We start from the raw sequence: 27,662 nt of genomic DNA on the forward strand, positions 1-27,662 counted from the left end.
GGAATCCAAGTGATTTCTGCTTCTTCTCTGGAGCAGATGCCTGTAACTACAATCACATCACAACTTTTGGAGACCTTTGAGCAGCCCAATGGAGATTCAATTTCAACCACATCAGTACCCTCTCTTCTTTCCTTTAGAATAGTCCAGTCCTGAGATTATGGAGAAACTATCCCTGGGTCTTAGAAGAAAAGAAATAACTATGGAGCGATTACAGAAATTCATTTGCAAAATGGAAGCTGCTGTTTTGATCAAAATAGACTTGCAACATGATGCAGTACCTAGAAGATAGTGGTTCTTGCTATATCTAAGAAAATGATAGGAGACCGTCAAATCTTGCTTCGTTGCAGAAATTGTGTAATATATTACGTAAGAATAATCTTTTTCTGAGGCGTAAGATGGAAAACTGAGTCTTCTTAAAACAAAAATAGGAATTTGACCTAATTAGCTTCTTCAGGATGGCGAGTATTTCTGGATTAGAAGGAGAATCTTTTAATTTCAGAACCCTTTTTGCCACTGCTGGAGAAGATATTTTATTTGCCATTCAAAGCTGGTGGTGAGAAGAAATCCTTGGTAAAAGAGTTGTAAGAATTGGGCACTGGAAAGTACCCGTGACTCACTATTTACAAACTCATAGTGTATTGCTTGACAATACACTCATAGTGTATTGCTTGACATTAAACTATTGTAAAGCTTGTTGCTAGGTTACGTTACAATGTGAACCGGGGTGATGTTTATAACGTGCCCCGGTATATAAAAAAAATCTTTAAATAAATAAATAAATAAATTTAAAACTTAGTTCTCTAGAAAACCTACATTGTTTGTTAGCTTTGTACTAGAACCTGACCATAACTGGGTGTTGAAATTGTTCCTAGTCAACAGGAATAAAATATTCCTAGATCACAAAAAGAGACTATATCCTGGTACTGCAAGTGTAATTCAACTGCAGAGAAAATAATTTTATGGTGATTGCTATGGAAGTTTCCTTTCATTTAAACAACCCATATAAATAAAGGTAAGGTTATTTAGAATAAAAAATATTTTCTGTTGTTTTGATCCAGAACAATTGTTTTATCTTTTTGAAATCTTAGTCAGTGGCCAGAATTAGCATCTGATGGTTCCCTTATTTCTTCAGATAACTCCATCATTGAGGGATAGATGTACAATTTGATTTTATGCAATTTTCTTTTCACCTTTTCTCTGTTGCATGAACTGACGTTTGTTGAAGCACGAAAGCCCTGTCTAATTCTTGGCTTGAAAATAAGTACCAGTTCTGAGCTTTTTATTTTGTTTCTTGGAGCTTAGCCTTTAATAGACTTACTCATTTGAGAACTTATTTACTAAGAGGACCATATTTAAAAGTTATCCATCTAAATGGCAAATGTGGCATATTTAGATATTTTGCTGGCTAAATTATAGCAACAATGCTTCACATAGCTGCATAGCAATGCAAAGGCCCGGATCATGGTGGGATGCTGTCATGATCTAGGCCACATCAAAACATCAGTTTAAGGTATAGGGGGTGGGAGGGAAAGGGTTGGGGGTCGAAGGATTGGGGCGGGGGGGTCCCTGGAAATAAACATATTAAAAAAAACCAAAAAAACCCAGGAACCGAGAGCAGGAGGTGGGGGAGGGCATGAGGCTCACTATTTAATTGGCTATATTCTTCTGAATGTAGCCAGTTACGTGTAAAATTATCTGGCTAACTGCAGCCGAATAACTTCATACATAACCGATCATATTGAAAAGAATATCTGGATATGTTTAAAGTTATCTGGCTACTGTAACCAGACAACTTTAATCAGGGATGACCAGTGGGACATTTATCTCAATGAATATCCAGGACAAATTATCTGACTAACCTTAGCCGGATAACTTGTCCACTATGCAGTCTACTGAATACTGGCCTCTAAAACAGGGCTTCCCAAACCTGTCCTGGGGACCCCCACAGCCAGTCGGGTTTTCAGGATATCCACAATGAATATGCATAGATAAATTTGCATACAATGGAGTCTCAGTGCATAGAAATTTATCTTATGCATATTTAATGTGGATATCCTAAAATCCCGGCTGGCTGTGGGGTCCCCAGGACAGGTTTGGGAAGCCCTGCTCTAAAGCTTTACTCCCCTTGTATCTATAGGAAAAAGGCTTAGTAAATAGGGCACTTAGGAAACTGTTTTTGGATTGATATATATAAATATATATTATTTTATGTAATTCAAAATTCAATAATTATATAAAAAAATTAGGACTAGAAGCAGTGAGGTTTTCAGAAGTCTTCGGATTCCCAATTCTAAACCCTAACCAACAGCCTCCTACTGATCACAAAGGCTCAAGACACACACTCTGCACAAGAAGAATGTTCTAGTAAATAGAACATTATGTCAATTACTGGTTTAAACTCTTGTGAAATTTTCTCGATATGGAAAATTAAACTACTTAAAAAGAATATCTGCAGTGTTAAACTGTAGGCTTTATGAAATCCTAGTGGAGAAAGGTAGAATGGGGTAATAATGAAAGGGAACAGACATTGGTAGGCATTACAAAGTCATTCTTACAGTAACTACTATTACAATGGGTCCAGCAAAACTCCAAATAAGGGTGTCATGGACGGAAAGCCAGCAGAAGTCAGGGTTCCCATAGCCCTGGGGATCCAGGCCCACTGCCAGCCCTGAAACAGAAAGAAGGAAGAAAAATAAATCAAGTTGCAGGAAAAAAACTACTAACATATATGACAGCTTCCTGATCCTCCATATCATATACTATATGTGAGGGTATAGAGTGCTCTGGAGTAAGTGAGGGGCAATATGTTTGTTGTAACCTGCAGTTCATATCATGGTCATAATGAACTGCAGAAATCTAGAGGCTATTGGCCCTTTTGAAAATTAAGTAGAGCTGAGTACCTAAATTTAGACTCCTACTTCCACTAGGTCCTAAAAAGTAGGTGGCTACAGGGGCAAATTTGGTGATGGGAAAAAAAGTTAGGTGCTTAGCTGTGATATTCAGCACAAGGCTTCCTACTCTAGGTAAATAAATAGTTTTTATTTATTTATTTATTTAGATTTTTTATATACCGGCATTCGAGACAGCAGTCACATCATGCTGGTTCACATAAAACAGGGGTGCAAAGTAAACATAACAATAACAAAGTGCTGAAAAGGCAGTTACATATAACAAGGTGATAAGAACTTGGCTTAGAGGAAGAGAAAGGACAGGTTATTAATTTACACAAGTAAACGATAGGAGATAAGGTCGACCATAGTGTAGATGGAGATTAGGGGTGGCTTGTAAGTATTAGATCAATTGACGTCTGGGAAGGCTTGTATGGATATCCAGGTCTTTAGTCTTTTTTTGAAGGTTGAGATGCATGGTTCTATTCTAAGATTTGAGGGTATGGAGTTCCATAACGGTGGGATGGCTGTAGAGAAAGCTCGGTCTCTTAGTGTGCTGTGTCTGGTAGATTTGGGCGGTGGAACCTGTAGCGAACCCTTGTATGCATCTCTTGTCGGTCTTGACGAATTGTGTAGTCGGAGAGGGATCTGTAGGTCAATGGGAGCCAGTTGGTGGATGTTTTTGTATGTGGTGAGAATGGCCTTGTATATTATTCTAAAGTGTATCGGTAGCCAATGGAGGTTCTTTAGAATAGGGGTTATGTGGTCCCTTCTCCTGGTATTTGTCAGAATTCGTGCAGCTGCATTTTGCACCATCTGAAGCGGTTTGGTGTATGAAGCGGGAAGGCCAAGTAGGATGGTGTTACAATAGTCTAATTTTGAAAAAATGATTGCTTGCAGAATGGTTCTGAAATCTTGGGCATAGAAAAGAGGTCTAATTCTTTTCAGAACTTGTAATTGATAGAAACAGTCTTTGGTGGTTTGTTAATAGTGGGCTTTGAAATTCAGGCGATTATCAACTAGGACTCCTAGGTCCTCTCACTTGTGTGATTGGTTGGCGTGGGCTTTGCTGTGCAGAGGTAATGGGGTTGTTCTCTGAGGCGATGAGCAGTAGTTCAGTTTTGCCGGAATTTATACCAGGTTTAGGCTGGTGAGGAGGAGTTAATTTTTTTGAAGGCATGTATCCCAGTAAGCCAGGAGTTTTTGCGAAGGAATCCTTAATGGTATCAGGACCTGGATATCGTCCCGCATAAAGGAAGTGTTTGAGGGTTGAGGTCTGTGAGTAGTTGGCATAATGGTATAAGGTAAATGTTAATAAAGTAGGAGACAGGGAGGACCCTTGTGGGACTCCTACTGACAACGGGTGTAGAGAGGATTCTTTGTTCTGGATCTTGACCTTGTATCCTCTGTTGCTGAGAAAGGATATGAACCAGGAGAGTGCTGTGCCTGAGATGCCTATGGCGGTTAACTGGTTAATGAGTAGGGAATGATTGACGGTGTCAAAGGCTGAAGAAAGGTCCAGTAGGATCAATAAGAAGGCTTGACCTTTATCGAGGCCCAGGATGAGGTAATCTGTTAAGGAGATGAGGAGGGACTCCGTGCTTAGTGTTTGCGGAATCCGTATTGTGATGGGGATAGGAGGTTATTTTCTTCAATGTAGTTTGAGAGTCGGGTGTTCAACCAATTTCTCCATAATCTTGGCTATGAAGGGGAGGTTGGCGATCGGTCTGTAGTTGTTTGGGTCATTAGGATCTAGATTAGGTTTCTTGAGTAGTGGTTTGAGAGAGGCCAATTTTAGGTCTCTGGGTAAGATCCTTGTGTATTGAGCAATTTATGATGTCTGACAGGGATTTGGCGATGGAGTCAGGAATTGCTAGAAGCAATTTCGAGGGGATGTGATCCGAAGGGTGAGAAGATGGTTTCATTTTCCGTAGTATACCTTGGATCTCAATGAAGAGGTGAGTTCTAGTTCTTCTAAGCGGGTATTTTTTGAAGGCGGTCTGAGGTGGTGTTGAAGTAGATGTGATGTTATGGGGCAGCTGAGTTAGTAGTTTGCTTATTTTGTTATTGAAAAATAGCGCTAGTTCTTCCGCTTTAGATTTGGCTTGGTTGAGAGCGATTTCTGATGGGTTTATTTGTGTGAGGTTAGAGACGTAGCTAAAGGAGGGGCTTTAGCGTCGAAGATTAGATGGTGGATCTGGATGCGTAGTAGTTCCTCTTGGATCTTAATGTATTGGATTTTATATTGGTGAAGAGTTGATTTATAGGTAGATAGGGTGATGGTGCATGGGTTTTTACGCCATTTGGCCTCATTTTGTCTTAGCAGTAGTTAAGCTTTCTTAGCTCTAGGGTAAACCATGGTTGTCTTTTGGAAGAATTGGGGTGAGGTTTTTTTTGTTGTCAGAGGGCATAACTTGTTGGCTATTGATTCCGTGATGTTGTTCCAAGAACGAAGCGCTGAGTTTCGGATTGGTGCAGTCTATTTGGGTGAGATGTGATGATAAGTGGTTGCTAAGATCTTCTATGGTGCATGTTTTTCTGTAAGTGAAGCAATGTGAGGGTATGCGAGAAGGAATGGTATCTTTTATTGAGAATGAGGAAGTTATGAGGGAGTGATCTGACCATGGTACCTTCGTGCAGGTGGGTTGCTGGACCAGTTTTGATTGCAGTATTGACGAAGATAAGGTCTAATGTGTGTCCGGCTTTGTGAGTGGATTTGTTAACTAGTTGAGTGAAACCTAAAGCGGAGTATGCTGTGAGTAAGGCTTTCGCAGTTAGGTGATAATATGGAGTTGTCAACGTGCAGGTTGAAGTCACCTAAGATTATAGCTGGGGCATCTAGACTGATAAGGGAAGTAGTTATTTCGACCAGAGGAGAGGCGTCTATTTCCAGTACACCTGGAGGAGCATAGACAAGTAGAATTTGGAGTTTGTTCTGACGAGAAAGAAGCCAAATTCGAGTTTCGAGTCGGTATTGGTGGAATGCTGAGTGAATCTGAGGTCCTCTTTTTGTAGCTAGAGGATTCCTCCTCCTTTCTTTTTTCCCTGGCGTGGGATGGAGAAGAAGTTGTATGTCTCTGTGGGTAATTGGTTGATTATTGCAGTGTCTGAAGGTTTGAGCCATGTCTCAGTAATTGCGCATATATCCGGTTTCACATCGATGAGATAGTCGTTTAGTATTACTGCTTTCTTAGTTAGGGATTGAGCATTGAACAGTGTTAATGAGAATAGTGTGAGGCCTAGCAGTTGGGTAATGGGAGTGATCATGATTGGAGAGAGGGATTTAAGGTTGTGGTGATGGGCGTGTCGAGTTGAATGTCCTTTGGAAGATGGACAGTGTGGGAGGATTGGGATTGGGAATGATGGAGACATTCTTCCCAGATTGCTGGAGTGGAAGCTGGAGCGGCTGGGATTGAGTGGAAGCTAGGGCGGCTGGAGTGGATGCTGGAGCGGCTGGAGTGGAGTGGAAGCTGGAGCGGCTGGAGTGGAGTGGAAGCTGGTGCGGCTGGAGTGGATGCTGGAGCGGCTGGAGTGGAGTGGAAGCTGGAGCGGCTGGAGTGGAGTGGAAGCTGGTGCGGCTGGAGTGGATGCTGGAGCGGCTGGAGTGGAGTGGATGCTGGAGCGGCTGGAGTGGATGCTGGAGCGGCTGGAGTGGAGTGGAAGCTGGAGCGGCTGGAGTGGAGTGGAAGCTGGAGCAGCTGGAGTGGATGCTGGAGCGGCTGGAGTGGAGTGGAAGCTGGAGCGGCTGGAGTGGATGCTGGAGCGGCTGGAGTGGAGTGGAAGCTGGAGCGGCTGGAGTGGATGCTGGAGCGGCTGGAGTGGATGCTGGAGCGGCTGGAGTGGAGTGGATGCTGGAGCAGCAGGAGTGGAAGCAGGAGCGGTTGGTTGAATGCTGAAGTGGCTGTAGTAGGTGCTGGATTTATACCAGGCAGTGAAGTCTGTTGGCTCAGTTTTTTTTTTTTTTTTTTGCTGGCGGCTACCGTATTATGGATGTGATTGCCTCCATGGGTGTGGGTCGGGGCTCCCTCGGGGCTGCACGAAGGGGCGAACAAAGGGGCCTGCCCCTTTGTCGCGCTCCTTCGGTGCGCTCCTTCGGCGCGCAGCGCCGGTCAGAGCAAGAATTTAAAGCCCTAGCAGGGCTCGCTCTGATTGGCTGCGCTGGGTGGTGGGCGGGTCCTGTGTCTCGGCGCGATTTTCGTTTTTCTTTGCAGGTTCTGCTGTTATTTTGATCGCGCTGTCGGCGCTGAGGCCCGCCGAGTGGGGGCGTGCTTTACTGACCTTCCCCCGGTGGGGCTCGGCGCCGATCGCGCAGGTCCTCCCCAGTGGCCGAGAACGCCGAAGAAAGGAGATGGCGCCGGGCAGAGCAGGAATTTAAAGCCCTAGCAGGGCTCGCTCTGATTGGCTGCGCTGGGTGGTGGGCGGGTCCTGTGTCTCGGCGCGATTTTCGTTTTTCTTTGCAGGTTCTGCTGTTATTTTGATCGCGCTGTCGGCGCTGAGGCCCGCCGGGTGGGGAGCGTGCTTTACTGACCTTCCCCCGGTGGGGCTCGGCGCCGATCGCGCAGGTCCTCCCCAGTGGCCGAGAACGCCGAAGAAAGGAGATGGCGCCGGGCAGAGCAGGAATTTAAAGCCCTAGCAGGGCTCGCTCTGATTGGCTGCGCTGGGTGGTGGGCGGGTCCTGTGTCTCGGCGCGATTTTCGTTTTTCTTTGCAGGTTCTGCTGTTATTTTGATCGCGCTGTCGGCGCTGAGGCCCGCCGGGTGGGGAGCGTGCTTTACTGACCTTCCCCCGGTGGGGCTCGGCGCCGATCGCGCAGGTCCTCCCCAGTGGCCGAGAACGCCGAAGAAAGGAAAAAAGTTAGTTGACCTAAATTTAGGATTCTAGGTTAGGTGCTTATGTTCAGCTAAAAGATTAAGGGCCAGATTCTTAAAAGGTTATGCGCGCTGGGCCTATTTTACATGCCCTGGGACTTACACGCCCTGGAATGCGTGTAAGTCCTGGGGCTTTACAAAAGGGGTGAGGCGTGGGCAGGGCGTGGGTGGGGACAGAGGCCTGCAACACAGCGGCCATTGCTGCTATGTCAAGGGATGGTGTACTGGTAGCCTGCCGGCAGGCGCAAAAGGTAAAATAAAACTTTTTTTGGGGGGGGGGGGTTTAGAGTAGGGCTGGGGGGGAAAAGGTTAGGGGAAGGGGTGGGAAGGTCAGGCTAGGGGGAAGGGAAGTTCCCTCATAGGCTGATCTGATTTCAGAGCGGCCTGGGAGGGAATGGAGGAAGGCGCGCGCATGTTATAAAATCAGGCGTACATGTGCGTGCACCGCGTAGCTCTCGCACATGTAGGCCGCGCGCAAATGTTATAAAATTTACCCCTAAGCTTTTAAGTGTGGATGAAATTAGGCATCTAGCTTAGGTGCTTAAATTTAGGAGCTCAGCTTTTTTTTTTTTTAATATCTGTCTTCTAATGCCTTGCAGAAAATTTGCAACTGGGAACTGGAGAAGCACAAAAGGTCCTTGATACAGATAGTTTCCCCCCGTCAACAGTCTGTTTACTGAGATCCCTTTGCAACATGGCATGACCAAAATTTCTTAACACTTATTGAACTATGGAAGAAAGTGTTAAAACAATCAAACTTAGATTGCGTTCAGGTTTGGAAATGCGAGTAATGGAATCTAAATTTCAATCAAGGTAATTCTAACCTTTGAAGCTCATACTAAAATACTAGAAACCACTAGATCTTTGTAGTGGTTCATTTCATTTCTCCCCCATCAGCCTTAACACCTATTAGGAGGACATCACAAACTCACTGTAAAAATTAGCCCAGTTAGTAGACAGAGATAAATAGGGACATATGTAGTAACATAAGAATGTAAGTATTGTCATACTGGGTCAGATCAAGGGTCCATCAAGCCCAGCCAGAATCCTGTTTCCAATAGTGGCCAATCCAAGTCACAAAGTACCTGGCAAGTACCCAAACATTAAATAAATCTCAAGCTACTATTGCTTAATAATTAATAGCAGTTTATGGATTTTTCCTCGAAGAACTTAGCCAAACCTTTTTTTTTAAACCCAGCTACACTAATTGTTGTAACCACATCCTCTGGCAATGAATTCCAGAGCTTAACTATGCGCCGAGTGAAAAAGAATTTTCTTCAATTTGTTTTACATGAGCTACTTGCTAACTTCATGGAGTGCTAAAATTGTTTTTACAATGCCAGTCAGTAAAAATTTAACATGCATGTTAGAAGGCCACTTAACAGGTTATACAATTAAGTATCAGCATGTAAATGGTAAAATATTTTCCCAATAGCATGTTCATAGTATTATCATGGACATTAACTAAAAAAATGCATTGGTTAAATACAATGAGCACATCAAGGACAGGGTGTTTTGTTTTTTTTTAAAGGAAGAGATTTAATCATAAGAACATAAGAAGTGCCATATTGGATCAGACCAAGCTCTATCGAGCCCAGCATCCTTCTTCGATAGTAACCACTCCAATTTAAATACCAGGCAGATCCCCAATAGTTTTACGAGGGGCTTGATGATGGTGAATCTTATTGTCTTGTGCTAACTGACTTAACATCTGCCTTTGACACGGTGGATCATAACCTGCTATACCATCAGATGAGAAACATTGGGATCGACGACAGGGTTCTCAGCTGGTTCTCGTCATTTCTATCTAACAGAACATTCCAAGTCAAACTGGGCAACCACATATCTAACCCTTTCCAATGTGGTACAGGTGTCCCTCAAGCCTCTCAGCAACACTATTCAACATTTACATGCTCCTACTATGTAAATTACTGACGAATCTAGGTAGAACTTTCTTCTTGTATGCTGATGACATACAATTTTACATCCCACTCACCAGATCATTTGAAAATACAGCTTAGTTACTCTCTACCTACATGAAAGCAATACAACAAGAACTATCACAACTTAAACTGACACTGAACCCTAAAAAGACTGAAATCATTTGGCTTAGTAGAAACACATCAATAGTTAAACCACCTACCCTAGACCTGGGTAATTATCAAATTAATCTCTCAAATCAAGTATGGGACTTAGAAGTACAGATAGACGAGAACCTCACAATGAAAATGCACATCAGTAAATTAATTAAGACAGGTTATGCCAAGTTGCGTATACTACATCAGTTGAAACCATTATTAACTTTTATTGATTTCCATGCTGTACTGCAAATTCTAATCTCAAATTTTGACTACTGTAACTCCTTACTACTAGGTCTTCCAGCAAGTCACCTAAAAACCACTACAACTATTACAAAATGCTGCAGCAAGACTATTATTAGGATCAGGGTAATATGATCACATCACACCCTCGCTGATGTCACTGCACTGGTTGCCAATACAATCCAGAATCTACAATAAAGTACCGTATTTTCTGGCATATAAGACGAGTTTTTAACCCCTGAAAATCTTCTCAAAAGTCGGGGGTCGTCTTATAGGGCGAATAATTACCGTATTATTCGCTCCATAAGACGCACTTTTTTCCCCCCAAAGTGGGGGGGAAAATGTCTGCGTCTTATGGAGCGAATATAAAAAAAATAAAAATCTAACAAACCCCCCACCCTCCTGACCCCCCCAAGACCTGCCAAAAGTCCCTGGTGGTCCAGCGGGGGTCCAGGAGCGATCTCCTGGACTTGGGCCGTCAGCTGCCAGCAATCAAAATGGCGCCGACGGCCCTTTGCCCTTATTATGTCACTGGGGTTGACCAATGGCAGCGTTAGCCCCTGTGACATAGTAAGGGCAAAGGGCCGTCGGCGCCATTTTGATTGCTGGCAGCCGACGGCCCAAGTCCAGGAGATCGCTCCTGGACCCTCGCTGGACCACCAGGGACTTTTGGCAGGTCTTGGAGGGGTCAGGAGGGTGGGGGGTTGTAGAAAACTAATTTGGCAGATCTTGTGGAGGGGTCAGGAGGGTAGGGGGTTGTATTTAATTAATTTGGCAGGTTTTGGAGGGGTCAGGAGGGTGGGGGGTTGTATTTAATTAATTTGGCAGGTTTTGGAGGGGTCAGGAGGGTGGGGGTTGTATTTAATTAATTTGGCAGGTTTTGGAGGGATCAGGAGGGTGGGGGGTTGTATTTAATTAATTTGGCAGGTTTTGGAGGGGTCAGGAGGGTGGGGGTTGTATTTAATTAATTTGGCAGGTCTTGGGGGGGGGTCAGGAGGGTGGGGGAAGCTGAGGGATTAGTTTTAAAGGGTCTGGGTGGGTTTTTTGTTTATCGGCTCGGGCGCAGCCGATAAAAAAAACCCGATCGGGCCGGACGAAAAAAAAAAAACATGTGAATTGGAACCGGAATCAGAACCGATTCCGGTTCTGATTCACATCTCTATTACCGGTACCTCCTTCTCTGCCTCTCAGATCTCGCACATGCACGTCTGTGCCGCTTCACTGCAGTCCTCAGGAGCAAGATCTGAGAGGCAGAGAAGGAGGTACCGGTAATAGGATACAAGGGTGGGCCAGAGGGATGCGTTACTGCTCTGATAGTCTTGGAGACAGGGAGGGCTGGGCAAGCAGGGAGAGCTGACCAATCCAAGCAGGATTTGTATACAACAACCAGCCAATCGCCGGTAAGGTACCTCGCTTGCCGTGATTGGCTGGTTGTTGTATACTGGGTACCACATACAGTATGGTTATGTAGTGACACAGAAGGGTAGTCTTATATGGCGAGTATATCCCAAACTCTATATTTTAACTGGAAAAGTTGGGGGTCGTCTTATACGCCGGAAAATACGGTACTAACGATAATGTTCAATATCATTCATTCCAATAACACCGGCTTGTTATGAGTAATACTACAACCTTACAATACTCAGCGAACACTAAAATCTCAAAATAAAGGATTGACTATTCCTACAATACAGAGCACACATCTAACACAAATAAGAGATCGTGTTTTCCATAGTGGGTCCAAAGCACCAGAACTCCTTAACTGAGAGGTTATGGATTTTACCAGATAGAAAGAGATTTAAATGCAAATTAAAAACATGGCTATTCAAAAATGCATATAATTTAACTTTAAAACATCAGAATATACAGAGTCACAAAGACAAAAGATAATAATCGAATCATGAAGAATAATCAAACGAGAGAAGAAAGATTCTCAAAACAACCCAATGACTAAGATGTGAAAACTATCATTTCGATTTAATTACCCATAAACTTTGCCTTATGAATTGGATCTTTTACTAAGATGTACTAGAAATTTCACTTGATAGATAATAATGCCTGCCTATGAATATCACCCCTGGAACCAATCTTTGTTTGTTTGTTTGCTGAGTTATAATTATGAATGTCACTTTGTAAACCATTGTGATCTATACATGGAACAATGGTATATAAAATGTCTAAATAAATACATTTCTTGTATCTCACTCCCAGAGATAAGTTCCAGCTTTCTACAAGTCTACCTGGCTAATAACTGTTTATGGACTTTTCCTTTAGGAACCTGTCCAACCCTCTTTTGTTAGCTGCCTTGACTACATTCTCTGGCAATAGATTCCATAGCTTGATTGTGCACAGTGAAAAAAAGACTTCTTACAATTTGTTTTAAATCTTTCAGGCTGTAGGGATTTCCTAGCAGTGCTCTCTCTTTCTCTGTCCACCTTCCTTCCTACTAAGGGACCGATGCAAAAAAAGTGCGCGGAAAGCGGGTGCTGAGCGTTCAGCGCCCACTTTCCTAATGCTACCCCAGGCACCTCTCCTGGGGGCATGATGCAATATTTAAATTAGGGCTCACGCTGTCAAGGAGGCGCTAGGGGCGAGTGCATGCCCCTAGCACCTCCTTGTCAGCGTGCGCTCAAGAGAGGTCCGCTGTCTGCCGCTGTCTGCCAGTTAAGAAAACGGACGCTGAATTTATCAGCATTTATTTTCCTAACTGGCGCACATCCACAGGTTAGGAAAACGGACGCTGATAAATTCAGCGTCCATTTTCCAAACCTAACTATCATGGCGATATTAAGTCGGAGGAACAAAAGAGAGTTAGGAAAAAAAAAATCTTCTCCCTCCTTGACAGCATGAGCTGTGTCTGACCTGCCCTAAGCTCCCTCCCCCACTCCTTCACGATTGGTCCATTCACTGTCACATGTCAGTCAGTGAAAGGACCAATCCCTTTTCAGAACAGAAGGTTAAACAGTGCGCTGGGCTGAGTGCACTGTATTGCATCGGCCCCTAAGTGTTGGACCAAAGGCTGCGTTTTAGGAAATAACTGAGACAGTCTGCCATACAGGACCTGGAAATGCATCTCTTGCCCAGGCTGGCTCTGAATTGCACCTGTCACCCTTTAAAATCCCAGTTGCTGCCCTTCACAATATCTTGTGAAGGGCAGCATGTGCTGTTGACACAAGGCAGGACTAGGGTAGTGCCTTCTGAAAGCACTGCTCTCTGGCTGACCAGCAGGGGGCAGGGCGAGATGGAGGAGTGTTACCAACTTCTCAATATTTAAAAACATCTTGAATAATTTAGCTCAATAATATGCTGCAAGAACTTATCTATATATTTCACTTATGTCTCAATATGAGCCAGATTTCAAATAAGTTGAGTTTGTTTCAAGGGAATTCACCCAAGGGTCTTTATAGGAAGCTTGCAATATGTCAAAGCAATAGCCACACATCTGTGATCATAACTTATTAGTGGTCACAGAGTGGTGGCTTTTTCTCCCTTTGTCATTCTTGAGCTTGGTTTGAGATGTATACCTGTTTTTACAACAGAGTGACTAGCAGTATGCCAGAGGTGAAAGGCTACAAACGGTTAGCCTGACTTCAGTGCCAGGAAAAATATTGGAAATGGTTCTAAATATCAAAATCACAGAACATATAGAAAGACATGGTTTAATGGAACAAAGTCAGCATGGCTTTACCCAAGGCAAGTCTTGTCTCACAAATCTGCTTCATTTTTTTGAAGGCATTAATAAACATGTAGATAAAGGTGAACCGGTAAATGTAGTATACTTGGATTTTCAGAAGGAGTTTGACAAAGTTCCTCATGAGAGGCTTCTAGGAAAAGTAAAAAGTCATGGGATAGGTGGCGATGTCCTTTCGTGGATTACAAACTGACTAAAAGACAGGAAACAGAGAGTAGGATTAAATGGGCAATTTTCTCAGTGGAAGGAAGTGGACAGTGGAGTGCCTCAGGGATCTGTATTGGGACCCGTACTTTTCAATATATTTATAAATGATCTGGAAAGAAATACGACGAGTGAGGTAATCAAATTTGCAGATAATACAAAATTGTTCAGAGTAGTTAAATCACAAGCAGATTGTGATAAATTGCAGGAAGACCTTGCGAGACTGGAAAATTGGGCATCCTAATGGTGGATAAGTGCAAGGTGATGCATATAGGGAAAAATAACCCATGCTATAGTTACACAATGTTAGGTTCCATATTAGGAGCTACCACCCAAGAAAGAGATCTAGGCGTCATAGTGGATAACACTTTGAACTCATCGGTTCAGTGTGCTGCGGCAGACAAAAAAGCAAACAATGTTGGGAATTATTAGAAAGGGAATGGTGAATAAAACGGAAAATATCATAATGCCTCTGTTTTGCTCCATGGTGAGACCACACCTTGAATACTGTATACAATTCTGGTCGCCGAATCTCAAAAAAGATATATTTGTGATGGAGAAGGTACAGAGAAGAGTGACCAAAATGATAAAGGGAATGGAACAGCTCTCCTATGAGGAAAGATTAGAGAGGTTAGGACTTTTCAGCTTGGAGAAGAGACGGCTGATGGGGGATATGATAGAGGTGTTTAAAATCATGAGAGGTCTAGAATGGGTTAATGTGAATCAGTTATTTACTCTTTCGGATACACAGAAACGACGGCAGAAGAAGACCAAATGGCCCATCCAGTCTGCCCAGCAAGCTTTCACACTTTTTTTTTTCTCATACATATCTGTTACTTTTGGCCCTTATTAGTAACTTTTTTGTTCTAGTTACCTTCCACCCCTGCCACTGATGTAGAGAGTAGTGCTGGAGTTGCATCTAAGTGAAGCATCTAGCTTAATTGGTAAGGGGTAGTAACTGCTGCAATAAGCAAGCTACTCCCACGCTTATTTGTTTACCCAGCCTGTGCCATTCAGTCCTTGTTAGTTGTTGTCTGAATATAACTCCTCTTTCCTTTATTCCTCCCTGCCGTTGAAGCAGTGAGTTGCACTGGATATGTATTCCAAGTGAAGTATTAGGCTGAATTTATTCAGAGTAGTAACCGCCTTAACAAGCAAGCTACACCCATAATTATTTGTTTACCCAGACTATGTAATTCAGTCCTTGTTGGTTGTTGCCTGAATATAAATCCTCTTTTCCTCTTTCCCCCCTGCCGTTGAAGCAGAGAGCTATACTGGATATGCATTGAAAGTGAAGTATCAGACTTATTTAGTTTGTGGGAGTAACCGCCGCAACAAGCAAGCTACTCCCCGTTTTTTTTGTGAATGCAAATCCTTTTTACCACATTTCTTCTTGCCGTTGAAGCATAGAGCAATGATAGAGTCGCACTGACAAGTGAGTTTGTTTATTGAATAAGGGTATTAACCTCCAGGTAGTAGCTGTCATTCCCACAAGCTATCCCCATGTCTCTTCTCTTCATTCACATCCTCTAGACTTTATGGATCCACAGTATTTATCCCACACCCCTTTGAAATCCTCCAGAAGGGTGTTCCAGGCATCTACCACCCTCTCCATGAAGAAATACTTCCTGACATTGGTTCTGAGTCTTCCTCCCTGGAGTTTCAAATCGTGACCCCTGGTTCTGCTGATTTTTTTTCCAATGGAAAAGGTTTGTCATTGTCTTTAGATCATTAAAACCTTTCAAGTATCTGAAAGCCTGTATCCTATCACCTCTGCTCCTCCTTTCCTCCATGGTGTACATATTTAGATTCTTCAATCTCTCCTCATAAGTCATTCGATGAAGACCCTCCACCTTTTTGGTTGCCCTTCTCTGGATGGTCTCCATCGTGTCTCTGTCACCATGGATCTGTACAAGGGGATAATAACTTCCCTTTTTTTACTCGATATTCTTCTCTCTATGCAGCCCAGCATTCTTCTGGCTTTAGCTATCACCTTGTCACATTGCTTCGCCGACTTCAGATCATTAGACACTATCACCCCAAGGTTTCTCTCCTGCTCTGTGCACACCAGCCCTTCATCCCCCAACGAATACAGTTCTTTTGGATTTCCACACCCCATATGCATGACTCTGCACTTCTTGGCATTGAATCTCAGCTGCCATATCTTCGACCACTCTTCCAGCTTCCTTAAATCCCATCTCATTCTTTCCACTCCTTCCGGCGTGTCCACTCTGTTGCAGATCTTAAGTGTCATCCGCTAAAAGACAAACCTTACCTTCTATTCCGTCCGCAATGTCGCTCACAAAGATAATGAACAGGACCGGTCCCAACACCGATCCTTGCGGCACTCCGCTTAACACCGCTCTCTCTTCCATTTACCATCACACATTGTCTTCTATCCGTCAACCAGTTTGCAATCCAGGCCACCACCTTGGTACTCACTCCTAAGCTTCTCAATTTATTCACCAGTCTCCCGTGCGGGACCGTATCAAAAGCTTTGCTAAAATCCAAGTAGATGACATCGAGTGCTTTTCCTTGATCCAGTTCCTTAGTCACCCAATCAAAAAAGTCGATCAGATTTGTCTGACAGCATAATAGAAAGACTAGGGGGCACTCCATGAAGTTAACATGTGGCACATTTAAAACTAATTGGAGAAAGTTTTTTCACTCAGTGCACAATTAAACTCTGGAATTTGTTACCAGAGGATGTGGTTAGCGCAGTTAGTGTAGCTGTGTTTTAGTTTTTTTTTTTAATCTTTTATTTTCACATTTTTTAATGTAGAAACCATACTGCAAAGCATAACACAACACATGATTGTATAAACGTGGTCGCCCCCCCTTTCCTTATCCCCCCTCCCTAGCCTCAATTAGTAATTGAAGACAAAAGCCATAGCATCAGCCACAATTTTGTTAGTAGTATAAGTACAAATTGTCCTTGGTAGTAGAATGAGTAATGTTGGTGTGCTTATGTGTATTAGCATCTGGTGCTAGATATACCCACTAATCCATGTGCTGTTCATGAAGATGTAATGTGTTGTAGTCCCAGAACTGCTCTAGGGTCATATGGCAGTGATTACGACATCTCAAACAGTCTGCTCCAGGCTTTGACACTTAAAGACAAGAGGAACACTGACCATTTATCCAGAAATTCCTTGTATTTGGCAGGTGTCAACCTTTTAAACATATAGAAATGACACAGAAACATAGAAATGACGGCAGAAGAAGACCAAATGGCTCATCCAGTCTGCCCAGCAAGCTTTCGCACTTTTTTTTTCTCTCATAATTGCTGTTCATATATTGCTTCTCTCATATATTTTTTCTCTCATAATTGCTGTTCATATATTGCTATGCGATGTAGTTTCACCCTCCAGGACGTCATAGAGGGTGGGTCCTCCTTTAGCCACATGTCAAGTGTCGCTTGTTTCGCCAGCCAAAAAGCTTGTTGCAGAAACACCCTCTGTTTAGTTGAGATAGAGTCCGGCAGGGTGTCAATCACCTCAAAGGGGCACAAGTGTGGGTCCATCGGTATAGTCGTAGCCAGGAGACAGGTGAGGAAATGCAAAATGCCGTGCCAGAACTCAAGCACTTTATCACAACTCCAAATAGATGGAATAAGGTACCTTCTGCAACCTGACATTTGATGCAAGTGGCGCTAGCAGTCAGTTTAATTTTGTAAGTCCAGCTGCGAGAAATGAATAGCCGTCTAAGAAATTTGTATTGTGTTTCTCTCAGTAACACATTATCGGAAACGCGTTGGAGACTGCCAAAACAGTGCTCCAGGGTTTCTGGAGCGACATGGCAGCTCATCTCTTGAGTCCAGCACTCTGCAAGCCCCAGTAATGGCCCTGGAGCCACAAGGCCCACCACAGCCCGTCTCAAAGTGGCGCACGTGATCGGCTTCCCTTGTGGAGTGGAGAAGAATTTGGAGAAAGCCTGCACATTTGGCGTGGGTGATCTCGGTATCAGATCATGTTCAATAAAGTGGCGGACTTGTAGGTACATGTTGAATTCCTTGTTGGAAAGGCCAAAAGCCTGCTAAAGAGCAGCGAAGGGGAGCACCCCTCCCAGGTCTTTATGCAAAAATTGGCGAGCCTGCAACCTGAGAGGAAAGGATTCTGGGAAATCTCCTTTGGAAGAGCAGTACTGAGGACATCCAAGAGGTTCTGGAGTCTACCGGAGCTCCAACAGGCCTGAAGGAACCCAATAAGTATATGTTTGTCGGATCCCAATATACAGTCAGAGATGGCATCCTGAATGTTCAGACAATCCATAACCCCTTCTCCCAGGGAGTTTGTAAAAAGGGCAGCACAATCTGTGCTCATTTGCCCCTCCAAAGGAATGTTCCCAAACTCCTCTCAAGGGCTCTACCATGTTTCCATAGAAGCCAGACCAGCAGCATTTGGAGACTGTAGAGCCAACGCAGTAGCTCCATCATTTTAAATAGTTGAATTCTGCCACTGATGGATAGAGGGAGCACTTTCTAGTGTTTCAGTCTGTCTTTTGTCTGGTGAAGCAGAGGCATAACATTGCATTTGTAAATATTAGTAATGTTAGTAGAGATCTTAATGCCCAAGTATCTCATCTCTTTGTCTACCCACCGAAGTGGGAAGAGGTCTGGACACTTGCATTTTAGCGAGCCAGGTACATCCAGAGCCTCAGATTTGTCTAAATTTATTTTGAGGCCTGAAAAGGTGCCAAAATGTCATTGGTGGGCCATCACCCTTGGTAAAGAGCATATGGGGGAGGTCAAGAATACTAGGACGTCATCAGCAAATGCTGCAATTTTAAAGGCTTCCCCCTGCAACTCAAGGCCCCTGATTTGTGGGTCTGTGGCAATTTTCCTAAGTAGAGGGTCTAGGAACAGGATGTAAAGCAGCGCTGAAAGTGGACAGTCCTGTCGGGTCCCACGCTGAACATCAAAGCTACTAGACATGTCTCCATTGGCCAGAACACAGTAGGAGGGTGCCTGATAAAGTAAAGAGATATTGCGCATTATATCACCCTTTAGCCCAAAACGTTTCAAGATAGAGAATAAATACGGCCAGGCCACCCTATCAAACACTTTTTCAGCGTCAAACCACACAGCCAATGCCGGCAGCCCTTTAACCCGACAATGTTTCATCGCCATCCATAAGCGTATAATGTGTTTCCCGGACATCCTGCCCTTTACAAACCCAGCTTGTTCCTCTGTAATCAGATGGGGGATAACCACGTGCAGCCTGGTGGCTATGATCTTTGCAAATAGTTTAGTATCAAAGTTCAGAAGAGAGATGGGATGATAGGATGCAGGCTGTAGGGGATCTTTACCACCTTTGGGGAGGACCATGTTATATGCTAAAGTGGCATCTTTTGGAAATGCCCTGTGTTCATACCGCCGCCCTAAAATATTCCCATGTCTTTGTATGGAATCCTATAGTATTCTGCATTAAACCCATCAGGGCCTGGGGCCTTATGTATTGGGCTGGTCTTAATCCCGAATTCTATCTCCTAGATGCCAATGGGCCTGTTAAGCCAGTCCAGCTGCTGGGAGGACAGCTGAGGTAAGGTTATCCCATGGAAGAACTTCTCTTCCTGTATTGTCGTGTCCTGAACGTCTTCCGCTGCATATACATTTCCATAAACCCCCCAAAGGATGTCACATATAGCCGCTGCAGAGCTGTGTCTGGCCCCTTTAGAGTCTAGTAGTGCGTTTATATACGTTTGTCCCCGATGTGCTTTAACTAGAGTAGCTAGGAATTTCCCCGCTTTGTTACCAAAGTGATATAGTTGGTGAGAGTCTAATAACATGGTTCTTTCCATCTTTTGATGGATATAGCTGTTCAGAGAAACTAATAACTCCCTGTACAACTTTTTATTTTGGACTGAAGGAGAATGGATTAAACGAGCCTTCACCTTCTGTAGATCTTTCTCCAGTGCCAAAATATGCTGAATTAGCATTTTGGCTTTCCGAATCACACATGCTGTGATTTCTCCCCTCATCACAGCCTTCCCCGCTGCCCAAAATAGGAGTGGGGTTTCCTTATGCTGTATGTTGTTGACCGTATAAGGCCTCCCATTTCTCTCTGAGGTAAGCTTGGAAGTCTGGGTCTTTAGCTAAATGAGAGGGGAACCGCCACCTGCGCGGCTTGCCCGTCCCCATCCCCCAGGTCACGTCCATCCAGATCATTGAATGATCTGAGAATTCGGGCAGCCCAATCTTCACCCTGTGCCAAGCTCTCCCTAGAATACAGAATATAATCTATCTTAGACATAGTCAGGTGGGCCCGGTACACGTGTGTAATTTGCCTCCTCTGGATGCATAGTTCACCAAACATCCAGAAGTTGCAGGTGGTTACATAGGTATTGAATCCCCTTATTCTTCCCCAGCGCTGACACAGCTGTCGGAGAGGATCTGTCTAACACAGGGTCCACCACGCAGTTGAAGTCTCCAGCCACCATCAAGGGGCCCTGTGCCACCTTCAAGAGATCCTGCATTAAAGCCGTGGAGAAGCCATGCGATTACACGTTAGGGGGGTAGACGCTAAAAATAGTGGTGACCCATCCACTGATTTTCCCCACAGCTATAAGATACCGGCCCTGGCTGTCCTCGATGGTGGTGAGCCATTCCCAAGCAACCTGTTTGCCAATCAAGATTGCCACCCCTCCTTTTCTATGAACTGCTGCCGCAGAGTAGACTTCTCCCACCCAGTCTTATTTTTTTTTTTAACTTTCTATGCTTGAGAGAAGTTAAATGCGTCTCCTGGATGCAAGCAACCTGTGCTTTGTGCCTACGAAGGGCCGCTAGCAATTTAGTGTGTTTTACCGGGGATCCTATTCCTGCAACATTCCAGGATATTAATCGAATGCGTTCACCCATACTTAATCCAGTAAAATGTAGTTATGGTGAAAAGGCCCTGCAATAAGGTGGTTAGAAACAACTCCCCCAAGCCTGGCAGCTGAGCCTCGAGTGTGCCCTTCATGTCCTGCAGTCGCATATATGGAGCTCCGTGTCGTCTACCGGATTGCCGTCCCTTTTGAGGCCAGGGCTCCCTACTCCCTATCCCCTCATCATCACCCCCGTCCTCCCCCCCCCTCCCCAAACTCTGTATTCTGTCCCCATGAACAGAAGACCCTCTCCGAAGGAAGGGATGGAGATCACATTTCAATCTGTGCCGGTTCCCCCCCCCCAAAATTGTATACAGATTAAACAACCAGGAAACAACAACTTTAAGAAAGATACACATTTGGTACCCTGACAGCCGTAGCCGCTCGCCAGGCATGATAGGTTTATCTATGGCGCCCAAACGAAAGTGCTACTAGAGTTCCATCTCAGGCGAACGCCCCCGTAACCCAAACTAGAGTCCAAGAACTGCTGAGCCCCAGTGGCTGTATCGAACACACGCCAGACCCCATTGTGTTCCATCTGCAGTATAGCTGGGTATTGCAGTGAAAATTTGATGCGTTTCTTAAACAGGAGATTGCAGATTTCAGAGAATTCCCTGCGCTTCGTGGACACTGCTGCGGAGAAGTCTTGAAACATTAATATTTTTCCCCCCTCGTATTCCAGCACAGCCATTTTCCTGTAGGCCTGTAGTATAGCCATTTTATGTGTGTAATTCAGGAAACGGGCTATGACCACCCGTGGTCTGGCACTACCTGACTGGCAGGCTCCCAGGTGATGCGCCCTTTCCACCACGCATTGGTCTCGTAAATTCTGCAGTCCCAGTGTTTCAAGCAGCCAGCTCTCCAAAAGGGGGGTGAGATCCCTATCCGGGATAGCTTCAGGGAAGCCCACAAACCTCAAGTTGTTCCTGTGGGACCTATTCTCAAGGTCCTCCACCTTTGCTTCCAGCGCCCACATTTGCTGTTTCAGGGTGCTCTGGTGTTGATGCAGGGCCTGGGAGTCCGTTTCCAGGCCCACTATCCTTGTCTGAGTGTCCTCTACCTGTTTTTTTTATGTCGGTAGCGGTAGTGATCTCCTCTACCAGAGCTCCTGTGGGGGTTGGTCCGTGCTGACTCGGACTCGGCGGCCAGTCAGCCATCTTTGTTTTAGCTGTCTTCCCCGGCAGCTTTTTCTCCCGCTGTGGCTTCCCGGACATATCGCTGGTGCCTTGCCAGAAGTCAGCAAACTGCCGTTGGGTAGCCACGAGGGAGGTTAGGATTTTTGTCCTGTGCTAAAAATTTGCGAAATCGCAGCTGAAAACGGCTCCGTTTGGGGGGGAAGATCGGGAGCGGGCTAGGCGTGCAACCTACCCATGCATCAGATCACGTGGTCTCCCTAGTGTAGCTGTGTTTAAAAAAAGATTGGATAAGTTCTTGGAGGAGAAGTCCTTTACCTGCTATTGATTAAGTTGACTTACAGTATAGCCACTGCTGTTACTAGCAACAGTAGCATGGAATAGACTTAGTTTTTTGGGTACTTGCCAGGTTCTTATGGCCTGGATTGGCCACTGTTGGAAACAGGATGCTGGGCTTGATGGATCCTTGGTCTGACCCGGTATGGCATGTTCTTATGTTTCCTCAGGGAATATTCGCATAGGGAGGCCTCATACTTTGGGTCAATACAAATAGACTGTTCAAGTTCTGCTTGTTTTAAGGTTTTCACCCAAAAGAATTCTGAGATTTGTAATTTGTTTCCTACTGAGAAAACTGCACAAAGCCCAGTTACTCTAAAGCTATCTGGTCATTTTAAAAAGTGATGGCAAACTCTGGTCCTCAAGTGCAACAAACAAGTACATTTTTCAGAACTTCCACAAAAAATACTTATATGACATATTTGTCTATATTTGATCCAATAACTAGGTTAATTTGCATAATGGGGCAATCCTGACAACCAAACCTTTTTGCAGTATTCAAGGGCTAGAGTTCACCATCCCTGCCCTAAGCAAACAGGTAGGGCAGAAGTTACTACAAGTTCCAGCTCTGCAGAGCAACACACTGTCTCCCTCACCCAAAATCAATATTGACTTTCGAAATAAGAGCCAAAAATTAAACTCGCTCTTCCATGTACAGTGTGGCAATCTATCTCAATCTGCCTGAGGGCCAGCAAAGCATTGGATGTGATTGACAAAATGTTATTGAATCATTGCCAGCTCTGGACTGCTGTCTGATTCTGCTTTCATTCTGTTACAAGCACAGGAGGGCCGTGCAATACATCTTAATACTACATGCAGCTCTGTCTGTTTTAACAGATGAATATAACACATAGCTTCAGGGTCCTGACAACAAACATGTACTACACCTCTGCCAGGTACCTATAAACTCAGTTCAACTAATTAAGCAAATTAATTTCAGGAAGAAGAAGGGTTCAGTCTGCTCTCATTAAAACCTAGTCAAAAAAAGAAAGAACTATAACAAACTAAAGTAAACTAATTATGAAACCACCATTTCTGTACATTTCTTTTTTTAAGATAACTTTCACCAGCTCAGTCACTGGGATGCTGATACTTGGCTTGGCCAAGACCCTCTGGAAACCAGTACATGTGCCCCCTAGTACTAGTCAGTAGGTGTCACTGTTGAGCAACAACTTGTGCTATTGACACCACCTTCCACAGCATCCCCAGTCAGTCAGGGAAGCAAAAGCAAAACCTGCGTTTCTCGTGGCAAGACAGCACAGCCACTGAGCCGCCAGATCGGCTCCCTTACGTAATTTCTAGCAGCCAGCTGTGACACTGGCCTGCATGATGCGAAGAATAGCAAGTGTTCCCTGGGAATCTAGGCATCCCTCTCTCCCTGTGGGGCTGACATGAAAAGATGCAGCTAAAAATATGTACGCTGAATTCACACACATTTTTACTTATATGCTAAAAAGAGTTTACTCCTGATCTAGTAAACTGACATGCAAATAACTGCAGCATTAAGAAAGGGATGCAAACACTAAAATATGTGCACAAACCTCAGTTAAACTACAGTAAATTTTTTTTTTTTTACTAGAATTGCATGCAAAAATTGTGTTTTTGTATTATAAGCATAAATCATAGTTAATGCACATAAAACAAGGTTTATGCACATAAAACAAGGTTTGTGCTCAAAAAATGTGATTCATGCACACAAACCAGGTTTTGTATGTATAAAACATGAATTAGAAGCATAAAAGTTGTGCACACGAAACTCAAGTCCAGGACTGCTGAGCACTGCCAGTCCAGGCCTATTCTGGGGCATGCACCATAGACTAACACTAGCCCCAGAAATGTGTGTGAACTTTACCCCACCTCTGATCCATGGGCTAACTTTCCAGCCTTAGAAAATTTGAATTAGGCCTCCAAACCTCCCCTCATTGGGAAGTAATAGCTAATGCCTTCATTAACCTAAAACTTAGGAATGCTAATTTGTGCAAATATTTTTACTCATAGCTGTGTGCATGTTTTATACGCTAATCTCCTAATTAAATTGTGCATAACGTTACGGGAATAAAAACGTGCATACAAACATGAATAAATGTGTGAGCTCAGCCTACAGCACTTTACTACATCATCTCCTATGTTAGAAGAGCTCTTGACCAGTTCCAGGACAGGCTTTTTCCATGTTGTGTGCGTGAGCCTTGGGCCTCTTCAAGTATTACTGAGCAGGGACTCGCCTTTAGCATTACATTAAAATCAGGTTTAAACTCAACTTCCAAACAGTTTCTAGAAGCAATGTGCATCATCCACGCTAAGAATTACACAAAACAGAATAAAATGAGTTCCAAGAGAGGAAGAGATTCAGTAAAATCTTTCAACTCCTTCGTGCATAAAAAGTTAGCCTGTTCAAAGTGAAAACAAACTTAAAACATTCAGGAGACAGCAATGGATTTTCAAGATAAACTTTCCTGTTTGGATTTGAATTAAGCACTACATATGTTAGAAAGTGAGGGCATGTTTAACAGGGCAAGAAATGGAGTGCGTGCAGTGTGGCGTCCTGCTCCTTGGCAAATGAAGACAGGAAAAGAAAGGTGGAGTCCAGGTGCCTGGAGCTCCAGCCTTTGGCCGCTCACCTGTTATAATGGCAGGGATCCCCCAGCCAACAACATAGTAGAAGCTCATATGGCCAGAGTTGATGTTCCTCGCTTCTGTCAGCATGCGGTAGACGTGAAGCCCTTCCACAAACATCCATGCAAAGGTGCTCATGTAGAAGTAATGGAGGAGGATGGCTATCACAGTGCACACAAACTAGAAAAGACAAGAGCACATGATGAAAGCTGTAGAGTGCACATCACCAATCAACATTGGGCAAGCAAGGCACGCTTACATGAAGCTCCAATGACCCCATTCCAGAGAAGACATTAGCAACCTTAGTCTGAAATCAGTGTGGAATTAAACACCTGATACCTTCAAAGCTTTCTATTGGTTTTGTTACTTTTTAACTCGTTCTTTAAAACAATAACTGAGAACTAGACAAAGGGAGGCTAATTTTAAACGTCATTTATGCAGGTAAAATAGGGCTTTACCCATGGGAATGGACTTTTGAAAATTGTTGAACAGAAAAAAAAACAAGAAAATAAGAATTGCCATGCTGGGTCAGACCAAGTTCATCCAGCCCAGCATTCTGTCTCAATCCAGGTCACAAGTATCTGGCAGATCCCATAAAGTAGATCTAATTCCAGTTACTCCCAGGCACAGTATATCAATAGCTTTTAGTCTACCTGACTAATAATGTGTTATGGACTTTTCCTCCTTTTAAACCCTGCTGTGCTAGTTGCCTTGATCACATACTCTGGCAACAGAATCCACAGCTTGATAGTGCGCTGAATGAAACAGTAGCAATTAAATATAAAAAGGGAGACTATGATAAAATGAGGAAATTTGTTAGAAAAAAAATGAAAGGTGCAATCTACAAGGTTAAAATCTTATAGGAGGTGTGGACGCTGTTTAAAATTACCATCCTTGAGGCCCAGACTAAATGTACTCTGTGCATTAAAAAAAATGTCAAAAGAAAACCAAATGACTTCTGGTGTGATTTAATACTGAACTGAAAAAGGCAATTAAAGCCAAAAGGGCATCAATTAAAAATAAAAAGCAGATCAAATGAGGAAAATAGAGAAGAGCATATGCACTGGCAAGTTAGAGTAAAAAAAAAATAATTAAGCAGGCTAAGAGACAATTTGAAAAGAATCTTGCCATAGAGGTTAAAACAAGTAATAAACATTTTTTCAAGTACATTTAAAGCAAAAAGCCTATGAGGGAGTCAGTTGGGCTGCTAGATGACCAAGGTGTAAAAGGGGTGGTCAAGGAGGAGAAGGAAATAGCAGCAAAATTAAATGCATGCTTTGCCTCTCTCTTTATTGAGGAGGATGTTGGGATCATACCCACACAGGAAACATTGTTTTTAACTCTTTATTTGTAAGTTTTAACGCATACAAAGAAAGAAAACAAACATTCGGCAGGAAACATTGACTTCTGCTTCCAAGCAAAACAGAAAGAATGAGGCATATATAGTCCTTCAGGCAAAGGCTGGACATGTACTCTAGACAGTATAAAACTGATGGTAATCATGCCATATCTTGTCATATTTGAAGCTCTCATTTCGAAGAGCATATCGCAAGTGTTCAAGATCAGCCACCACCGGTACTTGCTCCCGCCAATGGTCTATTCGAGGGTTACTCTTCCAGAAGGTGGCAATTGTGAATTGGGCCGCCAGTAAAGGTTGGCCGACTAATGGCCAATAAGTTCTGGGAATCAACGAGCCTGCCCACCTTCCCAAAAGGCCTGTGAAGGAAGTAATGTACATCGGGAAGCCCAATATATCAGCAATTTCTTGAGTGATTAGAGCCCAAAAGTAACGAACTCCCTGACAATGCCACCACATATAAATGTATGTGCCACTTCCTCACACCCCTGCCAGCACAGTGCATCAGAAGTCAAATGAATAGAGTAGAAAACTTCCGGCGTAGAGTAGGTTCTATGTAACAGTCTCACCATTAATGCAGTATGCTTAGTACAAATGGAACTATGATGTGCTTGTTCCCAAATGGACTGCCAGTTCTTGGAATCATAATTAGTGTTCAGATCTGCATTCCATTTATTAATTAATTCAGAGGAAGTTGTTGCCCCAAATTGGCCAAGCAGTATTCCCCAATATATTGCTGTGATACCCTTAAGGAAAGCATCAGGCTCCATACATCTTGTTTAGGGGTCACAGCAGTGTAGAGATATTAAAATGACCTGCTAGTGCTTCTCTCAACTGCAAATATTTCACATGCACATTCACCAGTAAGTCATACTCCTCTTGGATATCACTAAAACATAAAAGACCATAATCATCCCAAATTTGGGCTATATTGAAAAGACCCAACCACCTCCATAGGAAACACTTTTTGATGGTAATGTCTGAGAGATTAGATGGAATCACTGTGAAAATGGAGGACATAACTCAGACTGACAAATTAAAGAATAACAAATCATTGAACTGGATGATATTCATCCCAGAGTTCTGAACAAACTAAAAAAAGAAATTGCAGGCCTGTTTCTACTAATTTGCAACCTATCATTTAAAATGACCACAGTACTAGAACACTAGAGAGTGGCCAATGTAATCCCAATTTTTAAAAAGGGCTCAAGGGGTGATCCGGAAAAACTATAGACCAGTAAGTCTGATGTCTGTGCTGGACAAAATTGTCGAAGCTATTCTTAAAAACAAAATTGACCACATAAAGACGGTTTAATGGGTAGAGTCAACATAGGTTTTGCAAAGCGAAGACTTATCTTACCAATTTACTCAATTTTTATGAGAGTGTA

At 43.6% G+C, this 27,662-nt stretch overlaps 1 protein-coding gene across 3 annotated transcripts in view; it reads right to left on the minus strand.

The window, feature by feature from the left end:
• The window catches only part of CELSR1 (cadherin EGF LAG seven-pass G-type receptor 1), a 564,861-nt gene that overhangs the window by 57,558 nt on the left and 479,641 nt on the right, over nt 1–27,662 (minus strand). For all 3 annotated transcript variants that reach the window (XM_029617243.1, XM_029617241.1, XM_029617244.1), the window contains exons 25-26: nt 24,923–25,097; nt 2,556–2,668 (exon numbers count right to left, since the gene is read on the minus strand). In XM_029617243.1, the coding sequence (XP_029473103.1) occupies nt 2,556–2,668; nt 24,923–25,097 (288 nt within the window). The remainder of the gene's footprint in view (nt 1–2,555; nt 2,669–24,922; nt 25,098–27,662) is intronic.

Source organism: Rhinatrema bivittatum, chromosome 9 (genome assembly GCF_901001135.1).
Source record: "Rhinatrema bivittatum chromosome 9, aRhiBiv1.1, whole genome shotgun sequence".
Classification (NCBI taxonomy): domain Eukaryota; kingdom Metazoa; phylum Chordata; class Amphibia; order Gymnophiona; family Rhinatrematidae; genus Rhinatrema; species Rhinatrema bivittatum.